An 18,050-nucleotide genomic window follows, 5' to 3' on the forward strand; every position below is an offset into this window, starting at 1 on the left:
GCCATCCTGTTCTAATTTTATGGATATTTTATCTTCTCTTATCTCTCTAAGGATATTGGTAGAAATTTTTTATGAAATTTTTTTCATCTCATATCATATGTCTTTCCTCCAAATTTCTTTATCTGGTTTCCTTTTTTTCTTTTAGTATTTATTTATTTTGAGAGAGAAAGAATGCATGTGCATGAGCAGGGGAGGGACAGAGAGAGGGAGAGAGAGAGAATCCCAAGCAGGCTTCGTGCTGTCAGTGCAGAGCCCGACATGGGGCTTGAACTCACGAACCACGAGATCATGACCCTAGCTGAAATCGGACACTTAACCAACTGAGCCACCCAGGCACCCCTATCTGGTTTCTTTATGTTCATATTTATTTTTTTCATATTAGAGGCTGTGTGAGATGTCTGGGTCTTATCAGTAGGAACAGACTATGGTAAAGGTTGATTAGAACCTCTTGGTTTTGGTGGGTTTTGTGAACTGTGACTGTCACTCTAGGCTGAACTGGCTGAGCTGTTCCACTGGGGACCACCCAGAATCAGAATCGTTCGTTTATTTTTCTCTTAACTGGTCAGATTTCCCAGGAAAAGCCTTCCAGTCTTTGACCTAGAGGGCACAGTCTGGCTGACTGGGAGAGGAGGACCACGTGTCTGGACATTCAGTGTGCAAGCGTTCACCTTTTCTCGAGTCCCTTGCAGTCCCCTCATCTCAGCTGTTCCTGGTGTCTTCTAAGCAAGATACCTTTTGTTTCTGACTTCTCTGAAAAATAAACTTAGGTCTTCTGCTGTAGTCAGGGAGGGACAGTCACTTCCCTTGGCAGGGGACTTGGGAAGTCCAGCTGCTCCCCGCCGCCCCCCCCCCCCGGTGCCCCATGTACCACACAAACCATTTAAAGTGTACAAGTCAGTGGGTTTTTTTGGATTTTGTTTTGTTTTGTGTATTCACAGGTTTTGCAACCATCATTACAATCAATTTTATTTTTTATTTATTTATTTTTTTAATTTTTTTTAACGTTTATTTATTTTTGAGACAGAGAGAGACACAGCATGAATGGGGGAGGGGCAGAGAGAGAGGGAGACACAGAATCGGAAGCAAGCTCCAGGCTCTGAGCCATCAGCCCAGAGCCCGACGTGGGGCTCGAACTTGCGGACCGCGAGATCGTGACCTGAGCTGAAGTCGGACGCTTAACCAACTGAGCCACCCAGGCGCCCCTACAATCAATTTTAGAACACTTTTGTCACCCAAGAAAGAAACCCCATACCCATTAGCTGTCATTCCCCATTTTCCCCTAAAACTTCTAGCCATAGGCAACCTTTAATCTGCTTTCCAACTCTGAATTTGTTTAACGTAGACATTTCATTTCATATACATGGAGTTGTACAACATGCAGTCTTTCGTGACTGGTTTCTGTCACTTAGCATGATGTGTTCAGGGTCCATTCATATTGTAACACATGCCAGCGCATCATTCCTTTTTAGGGCTGAATAATACTCTATCGTGTGGCTCTTCCCTAATTTCTCCGTTCATCATTTTGTGCACATTCAGGGTGTTTCCACTTTTTCCTGTTATGACTAATACTGCTACAAACATTTGCGTACAAGTTTTTGTGTGGACATGTGTTGTCATTTCTCTAGGATGTATGCCTAGAAGTGAAGTGGCCTAACCCTTAGAAGAAGTGCCAGACCATTTTCCAAAGTGGCTGTACCATTTTACGTGTCCACTGGTAGCATATGAGAGTTCTGATTTCTGCACATCCTTGCCAACATTTGCCATTTGTCTTTTTGGTTATAGGCAACTGCTTCTTAAATATATGTTCATCCAGTCCTCCTATTTTAGCCTTATGTTGATTCTCCCTCAAGAGTGACCTGTGTCCCAAATTCCTCAGCCTTTTCAGCATTCTGTGGTATAAAGCATTTTGCACCTTAGCTTTTCTGCTAGCACAGGGTTCAGTTTCTTGGGACTGTGGTGTCCTCATGGTGTGGAACTCGAGCCCTCCTCCCCCCACTGCTGCCAGATTCTGGGTCTTAGTCTTGGTCTGACTCCTCACAAGTGGTGAGACCTGGGGTCAAGTTATGTAACTCCTCTGAACCTTAGTTTTCTCATCTGTAAAACAGAGAAACATAATGAGTAGGAAGTATCTGACATATGGAAGATATTAACTAAATATTAGTTCTCTTATCTTCCCCAAATGTGGTGAATATTTAAAAAGAGGAAGATTTAATCTCTTTTCTTTAGGAATTCATCAACTGGTAGTAGAGATAGACACATATATAACTCTAATCTGCTGAGTTTCAACAACTATTGAGTACCTATAAGGTGCCATAAATGTGCTGGTTGCTGAGGGTGCATACAATGCAACAAGTTTCCTGTTTTCAAATGGCTTTCTATCTGGTGGCGTGAAAACCAGCAACTGGAATGTGGGATAGACGGAGGAAAGTGCTGTCGCACTGACCTAAAGGGAGTATAGGGAAAGGAGAGGTATATTCTAACTGTAGGGTGTCACACACTTGGTCCTTAAGTTGATTGGAACATCTTCACTTGAACCCATGGTACCCTGAAATAGCAAGACTCAAAGCTGTCAATCATCAACAGAATTCTCTTCAGCGTTCTCTATCATGAAACCTCTGGCAAGTGTGGCTCTGTGCCACATACCAAGGAAAGTAAAGAAAACAAATAAAAATCACTTTTTGAAACAGGCAAACTGAAGACCGGGTAGCCCATAGGTATTGAAACAAAAATGCGGAAATACAGCTGTGGAAGCCTAAAAGCATGTGCCTATAGATATAAGTCTCACATTGTTTTAAACTTGTTTTGTTATTTTGTTATGTTAAGGTTATGTCCTCTCTGCAGACAAACTGCTGTTACAAGCAGGGATCAGGTTAGGGCCACGCCAGAACTTAGAGGCCTTTCATCTTAGCCAAATCCTTGCTTGCATAGGGGTGCAACAGTTGTGTGGCTTAGGTGGTGTCAGAGACAGATTCTGGAAAGTGGCAAGTTGCTGAGGTGACTGGATATTCTCTAGGGAGAATATCCTTATTTAAGAACACCACTTTTGGGGGCCCTTGGTACTGTAAAGATAGTCTACAATGCACTTCCCTTGGGTCTACAGAGCGTGAGGAAAAGTTTTGAGAATAGAATGCAATGTTGCACATCATGTCAGGCTTATTTATCTTCCTCAAACCTGTCTGTCTGCCACTGTGGGCTGAATTGTAGTCTTTTCCCCTCTAAAATCTTCAGGCATTGCTTTCTCTTTCTGTCTCTCAAAATAAATAAAAAAAAAAAAAGAGGGGTGCCTGGGTGGCTCAGTGGATTAAGCATCTGACTCTTGATTTTGGCTCAGGTCATGGTCTCAAGGTTCGTGGGATAGAGCTCCTGTCAGGCTCTGTGCTGACAGCATGGAGCCTGCTTGGGATTCTCTCTCTCTCTCTCTCTCTCTCTCTCTCTCTCTCTCTCTCTCTCCCCGCCCCTCCTACCCCCACCTCTGCCCCTCCCCAGCTCATGCTCTCTCTCTCTTTCTCTCAAAATAAATAAACTTAAAAAATAAAGCATTTAGGCATTAAGAACACTTGACCTTGTCCTCTCTCCTGGGGCTCGTGTAGCCTGATGTGACTGTCACAGCCCACGCAGCCACAGAGCCATCAGCCCTGGCCTTTTGCTCTTTTTCCATCCCCTAAATGCCTGGCTCTACCACTAGCTTGAATGGACTGTTTGTTGGCTGCACAGCTGGGGAAACATGGCAGAGGGCTCTGGGGGCCAGCCAACTATGCAAATGAACAACAGGTAAGTGTTACCTGACTGACTTCACCTGGCTTTTAAGGATATGAGAAGAGGATTCTAAGATCAACTGTTGAAAACACGAGTAAAACAAAGTTAAGTTCTTTTTCCTCTTTCATAAGGGTTCAAAAACCCTTGTGAATCGCCAAGAAAGGAACATACTATACAGTGTTTCCAAAATTCTCTTTTTTCCTCCAAAGAAAAAACGTTGAGAAGACTCATTTAAGATGCCTCTTTATGAGACCTTCCCTGATCATCCACATGAGATGTGATCTGTGGTACTTGATGTGTACCCCTTAGGTCTCATGATTTTCTGTCTAGTTGTAGAGTTGGACGAGATAGTTGTTTGTATTCTTTTAGTAGCCGCTGTAAGAAGTCCTGATCTTTTTGGAATGAGGCTTAAGACAAGAAGCAGGAGATCCTCCTTGAGCCCTATTAGGAGTCACCTGGAAGGCCTTTGTTTTCTCGAACCCCTAATAGGTTTGAGTATGTTAATTTGGAGACAGAGCTGAACTGTTTTAGTAACAAAAATATGAGACATTTGAAGTTCCCAGGGAAATTTCAGGAAGGAGACAAGAGTTAGTCAGACTAAATGCTGCATGGGAAAAAGATCAGAGAGGAAAAAGAAAACAAACAAACAAACTAATGGTAGGCTTGCTGAAAAGAAGCTTTGGGAGGAGAACAGAAATGTCTAATGGGAAATTGTAAGCTGTTTGCTATGAGAGGTACAGCATAAACCGCTCTTTTGTTTCCACTGTGTGATCCTCAGTGATGCCTCCTTGCTTCACAATGTTTGAGGAGTCTGTGAGTAGACTCCTCAGACGTGGCCTGGTGGAGGAGGGGCTGGAACTGGCAGGGGAAGCTGACATCTAGGTGACACCATTACCTGTCTTCATGCCTCATCAACCCCATTAGGCTATAAGCATATGTTTATTGAGTGAATAAATAAGTAAGTAAATGAATGAATGGATTTATTTATCTGCAGAAGCAGTAGATAAGGATTTCTCTTTAACTGAGACTAGACCAAGCCTTTCAGCCATTAATATGATAGGATTACTTAGTAAAGCTGGCCCAGAGGAGCTTAATAGGTATTTGTGAAACTAACCAGTCACCGAGTGACTGAGAAAGGTACTGTTCTCTTGGTTGTAAGCATGTTCTTCCATGTAGAAAGAACTAAAGATTTAATCTTTTTTTAAAACAAATTTTAATGTTTATTTTTGAGAGAGAGAAGGAGAGAGATTGTGAGCGGGGGAGGGGCAGAGAGAGAGGGAGGCATAGAATCCAAAGCAGGCTCCAGGCTCCAAGCTGTCAGCACAGAGCCCAATGCTCGAACCCGTGAACCATGAGATCTTGACCTGAGCCAAAGTTGGATGCTTAACCAACTGAGCCACGCAGGCACCCCTAAAGCTTCAATCTTTGACATAAGAAGACTGCTTTAATTATGAAGACCTGGCCTTCTGCATTCCAAGCAAGATTTCTTCCCTGTTCTCTGAATAAGGAAACAATGGTAAAATACAGATACACACTTCTCCATTCTCTGCTGGAAGTAATTGCTCTCTCACTGGTGTTTTCATAGCACTTCACAACAAACTAGTGCTCTGAGGCCACCACATTGTATTACAGATACCATGCCTCTTGGGTTTTTCTATAATAGTTCAAGGTTCAGATACATCCAGGTCCTGCATTCCATTTGGGGCCTGAAAAAAATGATCTCAGAGGCTTTGTTTTCCCCCTCCTTGACTCTCTTTCTTGAAAACTTGTCAGCTTCTTCAGGGAAGGGACTATGTTCACTCATTTCTGAAGCCCCACTGCCTGGCAATCTCTGGTCCACAGTAAGTGCCAAATAAATGCTTTTGAACTGAACTGCATAATGGAGATTACTGAATGCTGGTGCAATAATGGTGACCAGCTCAAGAATAATTGGTTAGGGCTCCCTGGAACGGCCTCATCTTGACACTTTACTTGTTGTCAGAAGTATCCTTTAAGTGCACAAGAAACTAGACCCACACCTGGCAGAACTGTAAAGTAGGTTCTTTGTCAGTGTGATAAGGAATCACATCACATCTGTCTTGGGGGTCTGGATTTAGATCTTTTGGTAGAAAGCTTGGCTGACCTATCTCTTTTGTTCCAGAGGGGCCCTACATTTAGGAATTCCCACAGCAAGTCTGTCTTTTGAAATGTATTTACTGGAAAACCATCTGTTGGTCCTGGTTATCCAATGGAAAGGGAGTGGGAAGGGTTTGTTTGTCACTGCAGGAGCCATGCTGGGCTCCTGAGATGTCACATTTAGTGAAACACAGGACCCCAGAGCCTGGCATCTGAGAGGAAGGGCTTAAGACTCAGTTACGTGACAATAACATAACCCTTTGGACAGCTGGTAATTCAGTCATCATTCAACAAAATTCATTTAGCCCCTGCTTTGTGGCATGCACCATTCTAGGCATAGGTGATTCGTTCGTGAAACAAAACAGAAAAAGTTTCTGCTCACAGGATGCAAGATGACACACACACACATAAATGAGGAGGATATCAGAGAGTAATATTAAAGTAGGGTGGTGTGACAGGGAGTGTCTGGGTTGTGGTCTGGAAAGGCATCTCAAAGGTGTCACTCTTCAGCTGAGACCTGGATTAGTAGGAGTCTCATCAAGAGCAGAAGAAAGAGCATTCCAGCCAGAGGGAACAGCCAGTGCAGGAACCCCATAGCTTTTCTTAGAAAGTGTGGCATGTTTTCTGGGAGCAGAAGGACACGTGTTGTGGGCAAAGGGGAGGGTGGAGGAGATGGGGGAGGGTGGAGCTGGTGGGGGAGGGTGGAGCTGGTGAGGGAGGGTGGAGAGGTGGGGGAGGGTGGAGAGGTGGGGGAAGGTGGAGCTGGTGAGGGAGGGTGGAGAGGTGGGGGAGGATGGAGAGGTGGGGGAGGATGGAGAGGTGGGGGAGGGTGGAGCAGGTGGGGGAGGGTGGAGCAGGTGGGGGAGGGTGGAGCTGGTGGGGTCCCAGCAGCTGCATTCCAGGTTGGCCCTGTGCATCTGGGCCTTGCCAGAGTTAACACTGTGCCTTTGCTTTTCCTGCAGACGACTTTGCAGAGGAGGAGGAGGTGCAGTCCTTCGGTTACAAGCGGTTTGGTGAGTGCTGACCAAGCTCTTCTTCTCTGTGCTTGATACGAGATACAGTGATAGCGCCATTGCTGGACCTTTAACACACATGGATGTGTGTGGTTCCGAGGCCCAGGTTTGACTGGAAGTTTTGAGTTTCCCTGTAACAGGTGGACGATTTCTCCTAACACCAAGGGTAATGGTAATGGAGCAGAAGCCGTGCCCAGGCACGGAAAGTGATGGGATGCTCACAGGGTTCGCTGAATATAAACCAGTCGGCTTAATAGGCAAAACTTGATGAAAAAGGTAAATCTGTGACAGGACAGAAGCAAAAATACACGTGATTTCTCTATGTTGATACTGAGAAAACATCTCTGCCTCTTTTCCTCAGGGCTCCTTTTTCATAACCTAGTGTGTAGTGAGAAGGCGGCTTTCTCCAGGCACCCAGCCAGACACAGGTGCCCTGTGGTGGCTGGATAGCAGCCCCCAGGGGTATCCACATCCTGATCCCTGGAACTTGAATGTTACCTTGTCTGGCAAAAGTTGCTTTGCAGATGTGATTAAGTTAAAGATCTTGAGATGGGGAGATTATCCCGGGTTATCTAGGTGGGCTCTAAATTCAATCAAAGTGTCCTTATGAGAAGGAGGGAGAGGGATATTTGACGACTGACAGGAGAAGGTGGTGTGCTCTGAAGGTGGAGGAAGGGGCCACGAGCCAAGGAATACAGGTGGTCACTAGGAGCTGAAAAAGGCAAGGAAATGGATTTTCTGGTCAGAGCCTCTGGAGGGAGCAGGGCTCTGCCAACATCTTGATTCCAGCCAACTGGAGTGGATTTCACACTTCTGGCCTCTCAAACTGTGAGAGAGGAGATTTGTGTTGTTTTAAGCCACCACGTTTGTGGAAATCTATTACAGCAGCCGTAGGGAACCAAAACACGCTCCTCTGCCTCCCAGACTGCCGCACACAGTGCTCGTCTCTCTTTGACCATGCTTCTCATGCTCTGCAATTTGGTTTTGAACTGGCAGTGAACACTTAAAGTTCTGAAGACTGTTCAGAGGAGCTGGGGTTTTTCTGTCCAGAGAGAGAGAATGTGAAAGAGAATGAATCTACTTCCTGTTGACTAAAAAAAAAAAAAAAAAAAAGTCTCCTGGCTGGATTTTGATTAAAGTTAACAGTCCCCAGCTGCTCTGGCTCCCTCATTGCTTTACATTTTTCTTTCTGGATATACACTTCTACATTTCTTTCTGTGAAAAAGTCGGGCTTTATGATGGGAATGCACTGGCATCAAGCCGATGGCCACTCCATTCGTACACTGGCAGGGATGCTCAGTACTTTCTCCCCTCCTCCACACTGCTGTTCTTTGCACATTACATGTTTCGGGATTGGTGCCCTGTGTTGTTCTGCACTGCCATGGTGGGTTCACTGAAGGTGGTAGCAGGAGCAAAGATGAACCCAGGAATTATAAAGGAAAGAAAAACAAAACAAAAATGAAAAGGTAGAAATAAAGAGGAATATCAAACTTGTAAAAATAAGGCAAAATCAATGTTGACCTGCCTATTTTGGAAATCAGTAGATTTCAGATCTTTCTTTGGACGTTAGTAGAAATAAGAAGAGCCATGAGAAAATGTTTCCTTTAAAAAGAGTGACCTTGAGAGAAATTTTTTTTAAATTTCATGACTATGTAACTAGCTATGTAACTAGCTAGATGGATGGGGATTTGGTGAAAAACACGCAAAAATGATAAGTTGCTGAAATATTTAATTTGTGGTGGTTACATTATGTGTGGAAATCATAGACTGATGACTCAGAGGAGGCATGGTAAAAACTTACCAATATTGGTGATCATGAGCAGAGAAGCGTGGCAAGAGTGTTAGCAAGTGGTCTGAGTGGGGTAACATATAGGCTCTGTTGTGATTTATGCAAATCACAACTTGAATTTAGACCACACATGAACCAGGGATTTGTTATTCACAGGGCAAAGGGGCCACTCACTGTTCTAACAATTGTTATTTGGTGGCTTGTTTCCAAAGTTATTTGTATACAGTTATTCAGAAACATTTGCTACATGAAATCGTAGCAGTTTACATAATATTTTGCTTTTTTAAATTCAGTACAACATTATAATAAAGTGCAAAATGGGTGATCTTTTCTGTTAATCTAGCGTGGCATGATATTAGGACAACCAGCCCTTGTCTATTTGGGGATTCATTATTGCATTTTGGGGGAGGGGCTGGCAGAGTGGGGGGACAGAGGATCTGATGCAGGCTCTACGCTGAGAGTAGCGAGCCTGATGCGGGGCTCAAACTCATGAATCAGGAGATGATGACCTCAGCCGAAGTCAGATGCTCAACCAACTGAGCCACCCAGGCGCCCCACTTCAGCCTCTTTTTATGTCACACTTGTTAGCCCCTTTCCCAAAGTTCTGGACAGGTGTCTGGGGAAGAGGCAGAGTTAAATCTCATAGGTTTGCCATGCATTTGCTTCTCTAACAGAGGCTTCAATGAGGGGAAACTTCGAAAGGTTAATGAAGTAAGCATATACAAGTTTTAATCAGGTTCTCAGGATCAGCATTTCTTGGACTCAGTATGCAGAGCTAATTAATTTGGGATATAACTATAGTTACAGTTTGGCAGAGTTCACTCTCTGAAACATGAGGCACCTGTATGTTAAATTTTTACTTTCTAGAGATAGAGTATGATCTATACTATAATGATATCTTTCTACATATTTCTCAGTTACTGTTTTCTTCAAAATATCACGTGGCACTAGTATTCTTTATTGTAGTTAGCAGAAAAGGAAGGAGAATTACTTCATATTATAAGGGATAAATATAAATTTATAAATTTTGGAACTTGTGATAAATTGATCCAAGAATGTCCCCTGAAACCTTCCGATTAGTCATATGATCAACATGAATGCATCCCAGGTTTTGTTTTCTTAAATTTTTCTTCATGAAAACGATGTGGAGTAGAAGGAATGAAGAATGTCTTTTCTTCATTGAATGAAGGGCTAAGTGTATCAAAATTCCATAGGAGAATGGGAGAAGTGTGGGAAGAGGGGTGAATTCCAGAACATGTGTAGAAATGATCATAGCAAATCCAGCTCACATTTGTGTATCACATTTATCTTTCTAAAGGACTTACATATTTTTCCTTCACAACAAATCCATGAGGACAGCAGGCCAGGTGTCATCTTTCCTGTTTGATGGCTGCTTTTCATCTTTCCTGAGATGTTGTGGGGGCAGTGGTTAGGTGTATGGGCACTGGAACCAGGTGTGTGAGTTTACTCACCAGCTTTGTGACCTCGGGTTCGTTAGTGTCCAAAATTGTGAAGTCTGTTTCCTCACTTATGAAGTTTGGATCATAATAGGCCAACTGCATGAAGTTGTGGAATTAGATATGATGCTGGGTTAGCACAGTGCCTTGCACACTGTGAGCATCCCGTAAGTGTTGACCCTTATTCTAATATTAGGTTCCTTCTTGGACCTTCTGGCCCTGTGGCTTGAACATAGTGCCTAGGATTTAGTAGACCTCTGGAACCTTCTGATTTCTAGCAACCTCATGAATTCTTGTTCTATCATATCTCTTCCTTTACTGCTAAAAACTAGGAAAGGTGAGAAGATCTGGGGACAGCAGTCCTGTGCCCCAGCACCCTGGTGGGTGGTGTGTGCATCTCATGGTGAACATCATACTGGATGTCGCGGGCCCTCCCTCTAGAGCCTGCTTTGCTCCTTTGTGTGCTGGGGCAGAAGGGAGCCTAGACCAACTTTGTTTCCTTGGTTGCTTTGGGTTCTCTTGAGTTATCTTTGGGATATGATCTGGTATAATAATAGGATGTCCAAAGCTGGAATGGTAGAGGAGCAAGAGATACGTGGTTCCGTCCGTGAAAATCATGGGTAGATTTAAGGGTTGCAAGTGACCAACTGGGAGTGGCTGGAAACATTTGTTGTTTGTATTTGACAAAGCTGTGACAAAATTTCTTCCTCGGGGCTCAGCTATGAGGAGCATTAATAGCTATGAAGAGAAAAAGATCTGAAAAATTGCAAACTGTGAAAGAGTAACAGAAAGTTAAAGAAGCATTCTCTGTGGAGTAGAATTCTAGTCGTTTGTAAAAACTAAGTGAGGAAGTTCTGAGAGAACTATTTAAGGGATACAGTCCCAGAAAGGGTATCAGATGCCTTTTCCTAAGTATGTTCCGGGAAGTGTGCCCTTGAATAGTTTTGTTCGCCTACAACTTCACAGGCCCCCCTGTATTTAAAGTTTCAAACATGCTGGGCTTTTTCTTTTTCCTTTCTTTTCTTGAATGATAATTTCAGTTTAGCAAGAATATTTTAGCAATTTAACCTTCAGGCACGTGGAAACAGCCTGAGAAATCTATGTAGAATAGAGCCCGGTCCTGCTCCAGAATGCCCCCCCCCCCCCCTTACCTACACCATCCTCCAAAGACATAAAATTCAAATCAGTGACTTCAGTTAAATCGCTGAGCTGTTTCTTGCCAAGAGTTTTAGAGGAACTGAATGTCTAAAGGTGTGGAAGACCACACAGGCTCCTGAAAAATAGTGACGTATATTTGCTTAGTCAGACAGCCAGAAAGAAGAGTTGTTTCTGAGATACATGGTGCATTTCTGCTTTCAATGCAGAGGATTGAAAAAGTTTACCAAGAGGACGCTGAACTGTGTTTGGGAAGCTGCTCAAGATAAACCCTTGATGCCTCAACTTCTGGTTATTTGGGTTTGGGGACCAGGCTGCCTGTCTCTTCTCTCCCACGACTGTGCTAGAAGCCTGTCTTCCGTGGTTGGGTTTGGTGAAGGCACTGCTTTGAAGTCATCCACCTCCAACAACAAAGCAGGGATCCCCACATCCCTCTCACCATGGCCTGCAGGACTGACACCAGCAGAGCTCACCGGGGTCCCTGAGAAGAATGCCAGGAATGTCCATCATTTCCTGTCAGGAATGACTCAATAAGCTCAGCATGGGGCTGGCCTTTCAGCTGCACCTTTTCCAAGCATCTCTGAATGGAAATGATATAGGATCAATTGCAAAGGACTGACCCTGGGCAGAGACCAGGTTAGGGCAGGAAACAGGAATCTGATTTCTTGGAAATGTTCAAGCCATTTGCATCACTTTGTGGGAGGGTTTTATTTATGTGGCTTTGTGAATGCTAATGGAGTTGATATTTCTGATTTTTTAAGAATTTGGTGTCAAATGGCTTGTGGAGAAGTAGACACAAAAGAGATTCTCAGTCAGAGTCACCTTGAAGGAGATTCGTAGAATATCTCACCCTACTCTCTGCTTCCAGTCAGGCAGGCGGGGTTCCTGAGACCTAAGAACGGGAGTTCCGTGGCTGTCACTTTCTTTTAAATAACCTAAGCAGGTTTCCTAACTTTTATCATTAGAGATGATATTCACACCATCTCTTGCACCAGTATTTGTCCAGGTTTCACTTCTGCTCCTATCAAGGTCCTCCCTGCCTAGTCCTTCTAGCTCATCAGTAAAAAATTTGTTCCACATGGTGTTCCCATGTGATTATGATTTTATTTTAACCATTTTCATGTGAAAGAAACCATTAAGCATCATTTCTCATTTCTCGGCTATCTATTATGTGTTAGGCAATTTCCCACTCATTAGTTCATTTAATTCTCTCAGAAATCCTTTGAAGTGGGAATTACCTGCAGTTTGCAGGTGAGGAGGACTGAAGCCCCTAGAGCTGAGTGGCATGGCCAACATTTGTATTCAACCTGACTTCAGTCCCCATGATCACTCCATCCATGGCTAAGAAACACACAGATACATCCATTCTCAGAGCATCTCAAGATTTAAAAAAAAAAAATGCTTATTTATTTTTGAGAGAGAGAGCATGTGGAGGAGGGGTGGAGAAAAGAGAGAATTCTTTTTTTTTTTTTTAATTTTTTTAATGCTTACTTATTTTTGAGAGACAGAGCACAAGCAGGGGAGGGACAGAGAGAGAAGGAGACACAGATCTGAAGCAGGCTCCAGGCTCTGAGCTGTCAGCACAGAGCCCGATGTGGGGCTTGAACTCACCAACCACAGGATCATGACCTGAGTTGAAGTCAATCACTCAACCAACTGAGCCACCCAGACTCCCCGAGAGAGAGAGAGAGAGAGAGAGAGAGAGAGAGAGAGAGAGAGAGAATTCTAAGCAGGCCCCACATTGTCAGCGTAGAACCCGAGGTGGGGCTCTATCCCATGCACTGTGAGATCATGACCTGAGCCAAAATCAAGAGGTGGATGCTCAGTCACCTGAGCCACCCACGTGCCCTGCATCTCAAGATTTTGATGGGAAAACAAACGATCACATGTATATGTGGATTAAATCAGCAGCTGTTTATACATGGTCTCATGTTTCATAATTCATAATATGTATCGATTGAATACTTGAGCCCTGAAGTTTTCAACCGTTTTAAGTAGAATTCCTCCCTGCCCTTTCCTGGTTTGCATTTGCTTACGAATCCTGGTAAGAGTGTGGGGAGGGAGAATAATTTGTTTGTCCTACAGTTGGGTTGAAGCTGAATGTGGTTTGTTTTTATTTTTGGAAAAACTAAGGGGAAAAAAAAATCTCCTCAGCCATTTTTCTGCTCAGACAGCATGAAGGCATTAGGTTGTTTCCAGTGCTTGGTCGTTAGGGGTAGGGTGGGAAAGAGTGATTCCTTTTGGTAGCAACTCCAAGTAACTTAAAACAGATGAACTCTGAAATTTTCCTTGAAAGACTTGAGCTGTTCATTTGGAGGCCCCCAGGGAAGGGAATGATGTCTGAGAGTCGTTGGTTTTGAGGGAAAACACAGTCCTCAGCAAAGTGGTGAGCTGGAGGGCTCCTCTCCTCCCTCACAGTCCCTGCTGGTGCCTCTGCTCTGCAGGATGCCAGCTCATCTTTAGATTCCTATAGTCTGGTTCACATACTGGCTTTGCCCCTTGTCGCGAAATCACCCACTCTTGAAGTACCACTTTGCTCATCTGGGAAATGGGAATAACAAGAAAACCTTCCTTGCAGGATGTGTGAGTTATAACACTTACAAGTAATACAGAAGAGGGGCCAGGTATATAGTCGGTCTGCACTGACATGTGGCTGCCGGTAAGTTGCTGACAACTCTCAACCCTCTTGCTCCCTTCCCCTCCATTTTCCAGGCACTAGCCTCCCGTGTATGCGTTACCTCGGCTCTCCCTTTGTGAAGCCTGGTAGGCCTCATGCCCTCTGACCCTTTCCGCCTTCTGCCCTCACTCCTATGTACTCTTCCCTGTACCAGGGTCATACTTTGTTCAGGGAGTATTGAAGGAGTCTATTGTCTTGCAGGCCTTTTTAAAAATAAAGACCTAGTGGCCACTAGCAAAGAGGATATTTTAAAGGGAAGAAACACATGCTGGGGGCTAAGATTAGCTTTCTTGGAGAGGTGACATAGCATCCTCATGGCTGAGAGATGTACCCTGGCTTGAATTTCCGGCTTTGCCACTTAGTGGCGAGACAGCCTTGGGTAAGTCAGCCTCTCAGTGCCTCGTTGTCCTCATCAAAAAATGGGGGTAATTCGAGTATCTACCTATAGGGAGGTGAGAACTGAATGAGTTAAAATACTTAGAACAGTATCTTGCATGTAAAGAGAACTGCATACAAGTGTGTGTTATGAAAAGTGATGGAAATGGTCACACGGTGGCTGCTGCAGCGGGTCCAGGTTGGTGAAAGAATCTGTGTTTCAGTGTCTTTTTGGAAGCAAGGAAACTATCCCAGAAAGCCTTCAGTAGACCCTCTGTCACAGGCCATTGGCCAACATTGAGCCTCAGTCTTTTCCTAAATCAGTATGGACGAAGGGAGTAGGGCTGGCTCTGGTTGGCTTGAGCTAATCATTTAGGTGTAGAATGTATAGTGAGGAATTAAGGACTTTGACCGCTCTTATTATGTAGAACTTAATAGCCATGGTATTTAACATAATATTATATATAGTATTGTCATATTTATAATTTAATGTTAATTTAGACTGAGTAATTATTAATTATTAAATAACAATGTGATTTATTTATAATCTGATCCATTATTACCTATGCTTTGTTCCACTTACAAAATTGTCAGGTTTTATATAGCACATTGAAAAATTCAGTTTATTTACAAAATAATTACAAGTTTACTTTTCAGTGCCTTATAATTTTGTTATAAATGGAGCTACAAAGGTATTGAACTCTCAAGAATACAACTCTCATGTTGTATTCTTAGTGAACACAACTCTTGCCACAGGAAACATTGTGACACTGGTCTCCTGAGTCATAACTATAAACACTTTGTGCTTCTTCCGATGTTTTTCATTTTTTAGCCTTTTTATAAGTTTTTGAAAACTGACATTTGGCCCTGATTGAAACAAGCTTCTCTTTTCATATGCTATGATAGTTTTTTTTTTTGATTGGTGTAAATATTTCCATACACAGATCAATTTTTTTCATACACTGAGAAGATGAAGAACTGTAGACTTGTCAGGAAAAACAGGAGAATGGAACTAGCAGTCTGCAAAAGTTCTGGCAGAAACTTAGAATACACTCTTATTCTAAATGCCTAAAGATGCCTCTGTTCTCTAATATTTGAGATAGACTTTTTATTACATTCTTGTTCTGTGAAGCAGGAAAATGCGTAAGTAAAATTACTGTTGACATTTTAGATGATAGAGTTTTCAATCCAAGCTCAGGCATTCAAAGCAGTGTAAGCGAGAGATAAGCATATTCTTCCCCTTTGGGTTTTATTTCGTTTTGTACTTGGAAGAGGAAGTCCTCATGATAGCTCATATTCAGTACTTTACTGGGGCCTTTTGATGAAGAATATGAAGATATAGTGATTGCTCTACCTCACATTTTACATAGAAATCTTACTGTTGAATTGCTTTCGAGATAATTGAGGAGAGATGGAAATACTTATCATTCATATGAGCTCTCACTGACTACCCACCATGTGCTGTGAATTGCGGTACAAAGATAAAACAAGGTCCCTTTCCTGACTATTAATTATCATTGGCATTTATAATTCATTTTTTTTCAATTTCTCAGAAAATAAGAGGTATAATAATCCTTATGAAAACAAAAAAACAATGCTTTAAAAAATCTGCATACTAGTGATAGCCTACTTGAGAATCCTCATCAAAGGGTTCCCCCAAAGACTCATAAAGTATAGGGAGTTTAGAGAGAGCTGCCATTTTGTGATGGAAGTGATATGAACCAGGGTGTCAGAGATTTGTGAATACATTTTGCAAGTGGGAATGGAAACAGAGTTGGGGAACAGCTGGGGGTTGTGGGAGGAGATATCCCTTGGCCCAGAGAAAAGGCGAGTGAAGCATTAATAGGAGTTTGGGGAAGAGATTCAGGCAAGGAAGATGGGCCTTACACAGTGCTTTTTTCTTAGGAAATAGATGCAGGTTTTGAGATTTGCTGAGAAATTGAAGCAAGCAAGACTCATGGGAAAATGTCATTCTTAGTCAAGGCAATATGAAAATGATGTGACATTTATTAACTATCCATAATGTGTTGGGCATCATGCACAGTAAAGAAGGGAGATGTAAGCTTTGCCTTTGGGAATTTCCGATTTAATGAAAAGCAGACCGTTTTCCAACACTGGTACATTTGCATAAAAGAAAAATATCAGCCAGCCCTACAAATTGTTTCCCCACCCGCCAGCAGAATTTCAAAAGGCACAATAGAGGGCACCACATGCCAGATGGAATGTGAGCCGTCTCTCTCTGTCTCCAGTGTTGCTGTCAGTTCGCTATTGGCAAAACTTCAGTGGTTTCCGGGTAAGGTTGGGACTCTCCTTTGTACCCGCCCCTTCCTGTCTGTGCAAGTGAAGAGGGCATAGGCAGAGTCTCTTTCCTTTGCTCCACAGAAAAGATTCAGGATGAAGTGTAAGAATCTGTTTGATATGAGCCCGTGAAAGAAGGTTGGAAGGTAATTTCCGTCTCCATATGGTGTACACACCAGCGACCACAGCTGTTTCTAAACTGCTGCCATGTGAATCCACTCTGCTTTTTAACAGCAGCTATATTTGTTTAAAACACAGTTCAGAAAGTGTGCATAAAATAATTTGGTTTGGAAGCCTTCACTATTTGTTGCACTTTTGGTAGACCAAAATGTGCCTCCTCTAAACAGTGAAGCCTGTGAATGAGGAGGTCAGGGAGACCAAGTGACCTTAAACTTGTGAATTTATACCACCAAGCCTTCATTTGCTCTTTATGGAAAGAGAGATAACAAAACCACCTACGTCACAGGACATTATGAGGATTCTTTGATGTAAGTGAAGTACTTCTCAAAACGCCTGGCACTTACAAGGTATTCCACAAATGCTCATTACTAATCAAGACAGAAAGACAAAGATAGAAAACTAGATTTTGTGAAAATAACTGAGTTCAGTACTTCATTTGAGCTGTGTCTCTCCCACGCTGTCTCTCCCTCCTTCTCTCTGTCTACACATGCACACCCCCCTACATGTGCATGCATGACTGGATATTTGAAGAATGGAGTTCAAAAGTAGTCTTTTTTTTTTTTTTTTTTTTTTTGCATATGTATTAACTAACTAGCTATGTGAATTTACAAGATGATGTAAACTCTCTGGGTCTCAAATAAGCCAGTCTGCAAAATGAAGGGAGTAGAGTAGGTGATTTTGAAACCTTCTTTAGGCCATGCACTGTTATGGGTGTGATCTGTAATGTCATCCAGAGCTCTGTTCCACCCCTACGTTTTATTTTATTTTACTTTTTTTTTTTTTCAAGTTTACTTATTTTTGAGAAAAAGTAAAAGAACACAAACAGGGGAGGAACAGAGAGGGAGAGAGAGAGAATCCCAAGTAGGCTCCACACTGTCAGTGCAGAGCCCAATGTGGGGCTCGAACTCAGGAACTGTGAGATCATGACCTGAGCCAAAATCAAGAGTTGGCTGCTTACCTGACTGACCCACCTAGGTGACCCTGATTTTACATACATAGTACTGGTTTTTACTTTTACTTACTTCAACACTTCAGAGTAAATATTTTGGTACCTTCCCTTTAGATATATTTTTCCAGTTCTCTGAAACAAAAGTTAGTTGGTAAAAATTGACAGATGGAAAACTCTCATCTCATTAGTTTTGTTCAAAATATTAGTGATCTCATGATTATTGGTTTTCCATTTGGTTCCCTTCATGTAACTTTAGAGGTACTGAAGTATTTTCTAGGCTTACGTG

At 42.8% G+C, this 18,050-nt stretch overlaps 1 protein-coding gene across 2 annotated transcripts in view; it reads left to right on the forward strand.

Moving 5' to 3' along the window:
* The window catches only part of COLEC12 (collectin subfamily member 12), a 193,379-nt gene that overhangs the window by 12,453 nt on the left and 162,876 nt on the right, over positions 1-18,050 (forward strand). For both annotated transcript variants that reach the window (XM_015066572.3, XM_053206236.1), the window contains exon 2: positions 6,834-6,884. In XM_015066572.3, the coding sequence (XP_014922058.2) occupies positions 6,834-6,884 (51 nt within the window). The remainder of the gene's footprint in view (positions 1-6,833; positions 6,885-18,050) is intronic.

This window comes from Acinonyx jubatus, chromosome D3 (genome assembly GCF_027475565.1).
Source record: "Acinonyx jubatus isolate Ajub_Pintada_27869175 chromosome D3, VMU_Ajub_asm_v1.0, whole genome shotgun sequence".
NCBI classification, from domain to species: domain Eukaryota; kingdom Metazoa; phylum Chordata; class Mammalia; order Carnivora; family Felidae; genus Acinonyx; species Acinonyx jubatus.